General features: G+C 42.5%; 1 protein-coding gene across 1 annotated transcript; it reads right to left on the bottom strand.

The window, feature by feature from the left end:
* Positions 1-4,516: 4,516 nt before the first annotated feature.
* On the bottom strand, positions 4,517-9,220 carry LOC308139991 (barH-like 1 homeobox protein; the record flags this gene model as incomplete). The annotated part of the gene is given in 5 exon segments (XM_080509624.1): positions 4,517-4,817; positions 6,344-6,566; positions 8,784-8,801; positions 8,804-8,848; positions 8,851-9,220. Coding segments are annotated over 5 exon segments (957 nt in total).
* Between the last annotated feature and the right edge of the window lie 580 nt (positions 9,221-9,800).

Raw genomic sequence — 9,800 nt, 5'->3', positions numbered from 1 at the left:
TATAAAAGGTTGAAGGGATTTCAGTACCTCATGTGTTAATTGTAAATAAAGACGACAATTTTCGATATGTACTAAAACATGCGTTTGATCATTGAGAAGGCCATTGAAATCTCATTTTGCATGACAATGGGAGCCACTCATTCAATCTGAAGTGATTACATAATTACAGTAACTTCACAATACTAAATTACAAAATGCATTGATCATTTCCAACACGAAATGCAGATTTACAGAAAGGTTGTATATTGGGTGGAATTGTTAGCCACCTGAGAAGAGGCCCACCAGTTGCCCACACCTTGCCTGCAGATGCCTGCACCTGCAGATTTGTTCCTCAAATCCTGCCATTGTATCATTATAGTTTGCTCAATCTTTGTTTTAGAATTGTTTTAAACCTTGTTACCAATACATTAAAACAATATTTTCTCAAACACAAACAAAATTAACTTTTTTACAGATTAAAATCCCAATGTCCTGTCATAAGAAGGGGAAAACAACAGGCCTTTGTGTTTGAATGTGAAGGAAAAAAAATCTTTAACTTTCTTTTCTTTCTCTTTTTTTTTTCTAAGATCCAAAGTCAAACACTTTGTTTGGAGGATTACTCATGAGAGTGTGGCTGTAATAAAGAGATTTTTCTTTGTTTTGAAGCTTTTGTGTGCTGCGATGACTTCAAAAGGTTGGACCAAAACTGACCTAAATGGCACGTATAGAACAGGGAATTAAAAAAAAACAAAAAACTGATGTAATATGTGATCCAGCTAAAAGCAGATATAATAACCCGGGATGAAGACGCAGCAAACTGTGAAAACGACTTATTCTCGTTTATTGCTATTGTGTTTAACAAAAAAAGGGGGGAGTGTAAATAGGCCATGCGTTTCTTCAACATTTTAATTGATGTATGTTTCATCTTCTGCGGATTAAAAAAATAAAAATCCAGTTGCAACAACGTTAATGTAAACTGCAGATGTGGCTCATTGGTGCGCGTTTCCACCGCGCACGCACAGAATGCAAATGACGCTTTGATTCACTCTTAATTTCATCAAAAGATTGTTGTTTTTTGTTTAGTTTTTCTTCTTTTGAATTACTATTATTAGCGGTATTATTAGGAGTCCATTGGATTAAGAGGAGTCAGTGATCCTTGGGGTCTAAGCCTTTTCTTTCTTTCTTTCATTCTTTCTTTTTTTATTTTTTTGTGTCTGTCGGGAGCTCAACGAGACTCCATCCGCACTTCATTAACCCTGAGCCGGGGACAATCCACGGTGAGAGCCGGTGGGATTTACTAGCAGCCTTTTCACATGCAAAAAAAAAAAAAAAAAAAAAAATCTCCGAGTCACCCAACAAGACACGCCACATTTTACCCCCCTCATATAATCAGCTGCTCACTTTGCAAGCACATAACCTGCTTTCATACAAAAAGAGGGTCGTCGTTATGTGAATCGGTCACGGATCCTCATGATGGGAATATAATGATCATTTGATGTGTGCGTGCGTGCGTGCGTGTGTGTGTGTGTGTGTGTGTGTGTGTGTGTGTGTGTGTGTGTGTGTGTGTGTGTGTGTGTGTGTGTGCGTGTGTATACGCTCCTTCACTTTCCCAGTCATCGGACGAACTGTATTTTTAATGCAATTTTACGCATCATAAAAGCGCAAGTTACCAGGCCGTCAGTCTGATGTGTCACGGCGCCGGGCTGCCACTAAGTGGAGGCCCCACATAACAGGTGCCATGCGTGGATAACAGCAGGGGGAGCTGGCTATCAGAGCCATTATCGACTTTCAATTAAAACCTATTAAAGTCTTTTGTCTAATCGTTAACATCCTACACGCCAAGTCGTGTCCGTCAGCCTGAACTCCTTTAACCCCGAACGCGCAGCGAAAAGACGCAATCTCTGGGAAGGAGGGCTTTGTGTGTGTGTGTGTGATGGGTGAGGACATTTGTAGTGGTGATGGTTGAAGGGAAGGAGGGAGGGGTGTGCTTGGTTGGTTTGTGCTTGTGCAGCCGCTGACCAGCTGTCCCCACGCTGATCCACCGGCCTGCAGTCAGCTCCAGCCCGGTCACCAGCTGTTGGAGCCGTTTGGCAAAGGAGCGCACATCCAGCACCCTCAAGGAAGGGAGGAGGAGGAGAAAAAAAAAGAAAAAAGAACAAGCTAAGGATGGAAACAATCAATTTCCAAATGGGGATCATTTAAGGCACTTAAACAATCGCGCAGATGACATTAATATTTCATCTCGTGCATTGTTTATGGAAAAACGGAATGGAGTCGCTGCTGTTAATTTAGGGAAGTGGGAATGGAGAGAGGAGGGGGGTGGAGGAGGGTGATCCATTTTGGACACCCTGCTTTGTTGGCCCTTCTCTAAAGACATTAGCTGGAATTGATCTTTGATTCTACTTTTTTTTTTTTTTTTTAAGGGGACAGCCGTGCGCGCCACGTGTGCGCGCTCGGTCTTTCCTCAGTATTTGCATCTAAACAAACGAAGCATTAAAAAAAAAGAGCAAAGATTCAAACACCTGGGTGAAATCTCAGGGAAACAAATGACACTAAAGCCTTCTGGTGACACTCTTATTAACTTTGCCCCTGAATCCACCTTGTCTTTCCGCCACCATCATCTCAGATTTAAACAAATTAAATCAACCACATTAAACCAAACAGAGATGGAGGGAAGCGGTTTGTTCAACACGTCTGAAACATTTTAATATTTGTGCTGCTTAAAGCTGCACCTCGTTTCCTCATTGGCTTTGACATTTGTTAATTTCTTTTCCAGTTTAATTTCAACAAAACTTACACCATTTAAAAAAGCCTTCTAATTTCTGCCCTTTCAAAGAAGGGTTTAAATTGATTAAAAAAAATGTTCAGAATTCACACAATTGGCTTGTAATTTCGCGTGGAAAATCGTGTTAAAACAGTCTTCAAGCTCGTTTAATGCCACTATGTTCTGCGTAATTTAGATTACAACGACCAAAATATGCATTTTTCTTTAAATAAACTAACGCATGCTTATTGTATGTTTGCTTCCGATTACGAGTTTATGCTCCTATCCTGTCCTTAAATAAACCTCTCCTCCCTTCTTAAATCCTCGGTCCACATGTTGAGTCCATCTGACAGCCCCCTGTGGCGTTTCCCTTTCACACATATACTCAAGCAGCCACGTCATTAAACGAAAGACGTTTATTTCCACATTTATAAAAGTAATTCTCTTTACATCAAATCCCCCACTTCTTTCTGTCCAGCTTTTTTTTTGTTAGTTTTTTTTTGTTTATTTCACTAAAATTAAAAGAAACTGAACTTCACGAAAGGAGGGGAATTTTTTTTTTGGGGGGGGCAGAAAAAAAAATCCAAAATGAAAAGTATAAATTAAAAAAGGGAGAGGTAAAACGTTCCAGGAAATATCACGAGAACCACTCCACAAGTTTGATATCTGCAATATACATTTTTTTTTATCACCAAAGGAGAAGTATAACAATTAAGGGTTATCACGGCTTCATATGAAATAACATATCATAAGTAATGCACAACGTCTGTTCAAATACATCTATAGCAAATCAACAGGCGGAGTCCAGCCGGTTTATTTATGGAAAAATACAAAATGAACCATCACTGAGGGTCTTCCTCTTGCATTCCCCCCTCTCTCTGGGGGATAAAACCTTTTTTAAATAAATTACTCCACAGTTTTACCCCGTGAAAACTTCAAATAAGAACAAGAAAATCTCCATATAGATTTATTTCTCATGTTTGTTCCGGCAGGAGTCCTTCCTTCCTTCCTTCCTTCCTTCCTTCCTCCCTTCCTTCTTCTCTAACATAGCTTTAATTATTTTTTTTAAGTATTATTATTCTGACCCGGTGGCTTGTAGTTGCTTCTCATGGCTAATCTAGCCTATTATGTAGAACTGGATCGCCGTGGTCTGGAAAAGACTCACCCAAACGGAACAAAAAAAAAAAAAAAAAAAAAAAAAAAAAAAAGAGAGGAAAAACGTATTTTTTTAAATTCAGTCTCTTTCGGTTAAAATGCAAAATATTCTTATTTACAGGTTCAGGGGTGCTGATAGTCCGCAGGTGGAGAAGAAAAATTATAATTATAATAATGAAAGTAATAAAAAAGTTAACATATTTTCTGCTGCCAATAATAATAATAATAATAATAATAATAATAAGGTTTGAACTGGAGGTCAAAGTGTCACCCCATGTGCTGTTGATGGTAAGGAATACTGAACGGACTTAAATAAATACATAACTTAAACACTTTACTTATTGGAAAAATAAATAATAATATAAATAAAGCTCCTTTCCGCCAAAATGGACAAACTGGAGAAAGAAAAAGTCTCCCACGCAGACACTATTTCTCCGTCTTCAGAGTTCATCAATCAGCCTCATAAAAGCTCCAAAAAGCGTGTTGGTTTTTTTCTCTCTTTGTGTTTCCGTGAGTCTTCTCCACTTTCTCAGTCTTTATTTGAAGGAGTCCAACACTGCGTGATCGGGGAAGGGGAAGTGGGAGGAGGGGGGGGGGGGGGGGGGGGGGGGCAGCGGCTCACCGCTGCGGGGCCGGCCGGGATAACACGCCGGACATGGGGGGCAGAGGCGGCGGGGGCGGCGGCTCGCTGCCCCCCTGTAGCCCGTGCAGCAGGATCCGCGGCACCAGGGGTCTCTGCAGGGACGGCGGCGGCGCCGAGGGGCCCCGGTACAGGTAGAGGGCCGCGCCCGGGTCCAGGTTGGACACCAGGCTCTGCGGGTAGAAGTACGGGGACGGGAACATCCTCTGCAGGGCCGAGTAGTTCCCGGCCTCCGCCAGAAGCTCCAGTCCCACCGCGGTCTGCCGCTTCCACTTTGTCCTGCAGGAGGAGAGACGGAGAGACGAGCGGCTGGTGAGAGGCAGCAGCAGGAGCGCAGCGAAATATCTTCCATCTGTTTACCTCTCGTCCCATTACAAGCCAACAATGCTTGTTTGTTTATTTTTCACCTTATAAATCAGCCCCCTGAAAAATCTCCAACCTGTCACTTGTGTTCACACCCAAAAACCCGCGCGCACTGCACGCAGGTGAATAATTCATAATAAAGATAATTGAGTAGATATAGTAGTTTTGTTTGAATTATTAATATGCACACATGCAAGCATGCATTATTCATTCCCCAAAGTGTTGTGTTTTTATATTTATTTATGTCATTTAGCAGCCTGAGACTCAAAACAGCAGACAAATAAAAACTAGGCAATCCACCCGAAAACCTTTTTATTTGTATTATTTACACGGAAGCAGACTGTGCATGTTGTCTTGAGTCAAGGAAAAGTTGACAGTGAGGTTTACAACTATTAGAGGTGAACTGGATGGAAATGGATCGTTTTGCTGCGTAAAGACGGTAAATTTGTTGATAAATAAAATCAGAGTGACACTTATTGAACAGGTGTAGTTGAAGAAAATGTGTGATTTGATCTTGTAGAGTTTCTCCAAGCAGCATTAAATCCAGAGTTTATAATCTGACCTTCCCTTCACAAAAAGTAAATATGTAAATAAATTATGAGATTTTCAAGTGTGTTGTCAGTTTGTATCTGTTGTCTATAAAATAGTATTTAAACTTTAAACGGGTTGAATATATACATTTCTATTTATAACAAATAACATAAACCACAATTGGATCATTGTTTTCTTATTAGCCTAAGAAATATTTAGAAAATATATAAATAGAACTCAAATTATTTTATTTAATGGATCATTTCTATTAAGATACATATAGAAAAAATACGAATTGAATCCATCTTTGTTGATTAAGGACTTTTCAGACAAAAGAAATGATAATTATGAAATAAGCGATTTAAATTCTTCAAATTATTTTCAATATGAGATTAAATAAATACAAATTGAAATAAATTGAAATGAAATTAATCCATGTGTTTTTATTAGGTTAAGTGCTATTTAGATAAATGGGGGGAAAGTTAGAAAATGAACTGAAATAAATGAAATGTTTTTTTTGGAAACCCAAATTGTGTCCCTCTATTGTGGATGATCAAATATGTGGATAATTTGTGGTTCTACAAGATAATTCTGGGGTGATTTTGAATGCATTTTTTTTTTACGCTCGTGAAGACTTGAAAGACAACACACCCTTAAGGCTGAGTGTAAACATAAAAGTTCAACATAAATCGTCGAATTTTGAAAATACATGACATGAAGTTTTGGCAGCGCTGCGGTGACTTGGATGCGAAGTAAACTTGTGCGACCTTTGGATGGAGCTGAAAGAACAACATGGCGACCCTTCATGGGTCTGAAGCCAGTCGTGAGAAATGACCCCCCCCCCCCCCCCCCCCCCCCCCCCCCCCTTCATCCCCCCCTCACGAGGAGGCCGGTGCGGGTGCGTTCTTTACCTCCGGTTCTGGTACCAGGTCTTGACCTGCGTGTCGGTGAGGTTGAGGGAGGCGGCCAGCTCCATCCGGTCCTGGACGCTCAGGTACTTCTGTCGCTCGAAGCTGCGCTCCAGCTGCGCCAGCTGGTGGTCCGTGAAGGCCGTCCGGGCCTTGCGGGGCTTCTTCAGCCGGACCTGAGGGCTGTCCCTGCTGCTGGAGATCTCCCGGTCCCCCTCCTCTTTGACTGGAAGAACAGCAGAGGGTCAGACCGGAACCAAGGCCTCTCTCATATATATATATAGATAGATAGATAGATAGATAGATAGATAGATATACACTGTGCGTCTTTGTGTCCACAGAAGGAGGAGGGATGAAATCTGTGCAGCAGCACCATCATGCAAGGCAAACATCCATCAATGTAAAGCGATACAAAAATAGATTGATTTATGTGAATATTTGAGCAGTTTTGTGGTAAAATGTGGGTCAATCAAGACTAAATTTAGCAATCTCAGCCTCCTGTCCTGTGTGCTCATAAAAAAAAATAATCCAAAAGAAGCTTAAAACAGACAACGTCGTTTTCTGAAATATGTAAACCTACATGTGATGGTCAGAAATCTCCAACCATCTTTGACCAGTTTTGACCTTGGCAGCGCTTGGTTTTGTGTTTATTTGACTGACGGGGGGGAAACGCGCGTTTTAATTATTTTACGGTTTTTGGATACCAAGTTGGTACAAGTTCAGCAAAAACACCTTCATTTCTTTTGCCATGTGACTATTATTATTATTGTTGTTGATAATCATATTAATATTATGGCTTAATCCACATTCGAACGGGAAGAATGGTGGGTTTTTGTTGGGAGCTGTGCCTATAGGCTGCGTGGAGCTGTTTGATTTGGTCTTAAATTGTTATGAAAAGCTCTCCCAATATTCGTACTTCCAATCTGATCTATTTCCCCGTCAGCCTTTGTTCTTCTTCTGTGGGGTGTCATGTCAGGGCGAGCATTGATATACACGCCTTATTCTCTGTGAGAGAGAGGGAGAAGGAGAAGAAGGGGAAGAAGATGAAGAAAAACAAAGAAGGGAGAGGGAAAAGAGGGGGTAGAAGCGAGCGCGGCGAGAGATCTCGGTACTTGAATAGTTGAGTCGTCTCAAGAAGCACAATAATCCGCCTAATTGAGCCACAAGGGAAAGGACGGAGCCTTTCAACCGCGACCGGAGGAAACTTCACAGCACCGTGGAAATGAGTGAGGAAATCAAGAGCCGGACGGCCTCGGCGCGTTTACAAATCTGATTAGGGAAGGGGACAAATTGCATCAAATCCAGGCGAGATTACAGGAGGCGGGATAGCGGGAGAAAAGAATCAAAGTTCCGCCGTACGGAGCGGCTCCGCGGGCCCCGCGGCTCCCTCCATCAATCAGCCCGTCGATCCGCGTCTCTCGATCCGCCGCGCAACGCGCGTGTGCTGCGCAGACTTGTACGCACATGGCGCGCACACGCTGGGGTAAAGAAACGTACAAGGCGAAGCCATGTTTCGTGATTACAAAAAATAAAATAAAACAAAAAATATATATATAAATCATAAAACGTTGTTCAGTTTATTAGTGGATTTCCCTGTTTGTTGCATGTGATTTATTGCCGGCAAATGTCTAAACGCAGCCTCCAGCGGAGCTCGTCTTCCAAGCTCTGCTTCATTAAACTGTCAATGGAGGTGACATGTCTGTTATGGCTGACATGATTGGAAACAGAGAGGCCCTTGATGGCATTTATCTGGAGGCGACCCTGTCATCTCCTCCATCCGCTGAACTCCCTGACATCAACAGATGCTTTCTGGATATTCTGCAAATGCAAAGGGCTCACGACGAACCACACATGCATACACACATGCACGGCTGCAGGTCTTTTTTTGTTGTTGTTTTTTCCCCCCACCTTGTCTTAAATAACCTGAAATTGAACTCAGTTGAGCCCGTCACAGTGTTGGGACAGATCACTGCTCCACCTCAGACATAAAGATGTATTGGTCCAATTAATTAGCCTGGGTGTCTATTAATTTTGTTTGAACCCTTTTCAATAATTCACAAAAGGAGATGGCGGTGCAATTCCCTGGAATTTGTTAATTTAAATTAAAACCAGTCTTTTAATATGTCTAAATTTATAGACAAAATAACACATCTATATTTGTTTTTTATTTTGTCCGACTAATATTTGACACCACACATTTTTGCCGTTTTATTTAATTCACTATTACATTATTATTTATTGACATTAGTGCAAATAAAATATTTCAATTTCAATCTAACCGAAGAAAATGCATCATTATTTGTTGAGTTCAACTAAATGAAGGCACAGGAACATTCTTATTTTAATTTATAATTTCAGGAAAGCTAAAACAAAGAAAATAACGTAATTTGGTTTGATTAAAAAAAAGTGTGCTTTCCTGGCTTTCCACGCCACCTCTTCTTACCTTTATATTCACTGTCGACGAGGAATTGCTGTGGATTTTCTCCATAAAGTCGTCCGCGATCTTAGAGCCAGGCGGCCGGCCTCCTGGGTCGGCTGCCCGTTGCTGGAGTAGGGCGCACAGGCGGCCAGCGGCTTACAGTCCGCCAGGATGTCCCGGATGAGGAACGAGGAGGTCACAGTCCTCTGCTGCGCATGCTGCAGGTGCGGCGGCAGGCCAATGCCGCCGCCGTGACCTTGCCTCTGGGCCACCTCGTCCACGCACTCTCTCCTCGGCGACGGAGGCGACGAGCAGCCGCTCTCCACGTCGGACCTCGGGCTGAACTCCAGCGGCGAGCGGCACTCCCCCGCCAGGCTGTCCCCTTTGGACACCGGACTTCCAGGCCTGTGGGACAGCAGCGAGTCGATGCCAAAACTGGACCCATTGGCGGACGCCTCCATTGTCTTGCTGGGGGCTTTTCAAACTAACATTTGGTATTCAGGACAAGTTGTGTTTTGTCTTTTAGGGAAAACAAGGAAGAAGTGACCCCTCTCTCCTAGCGCCAAAGGCTTTTTTTTTTTTTTTTTTTTTTTTCTCTTTAGAATTGAAGATTATTCATCCGCTATTTCCACTCTTCTGCTTCTTCACACCTCAAACATCCCGGAGCTGCGTTACAGCCAACATCCGATTCATTTCTTGGTAATTTTCTTGACGATTCTTGTAAAAACAGTCCTCCTAAAATCAATGCAGCCGCGATCGATTCTTGTTTTACGCTTCCTTCAGGATCAACTCCTTTCTCTTTGCACTCGCAGAGGGAGATGAGAAGAGACACTCTCTGCTGGAAGGATCTCACCTGCAGGACACGAAACTGGACTATTTCTGGAAAAGAGTTGCAGCAGGAGCAGGAGCAGCAGCAGCAGCAGGAGGAGGAGGAGGAGCGCATCGGTCGCTGTCTTCGGGAAAAACTCGTTTCAGCACCATGGACAGGTACAGGAGCGTCAGGCGCTCATCGGGAGGAGGCACGCCAGAAAACTGCTCGCA

Source organism: Blennius ocellaris (assembly GCF_963422515.1).
Source record: "Blennius ocellaris genome assembly, chromosome: 15".
NCBI classification, from domain to species: Eukaryota; Metazoa; Chordata; class Actinopteri; order Blenniiformes; family Blenniidae; genus Blennius; species Blennius ocellaris.
This window is presented reverse-complemented; position numbering and strand designations above follow the sequence as displayed.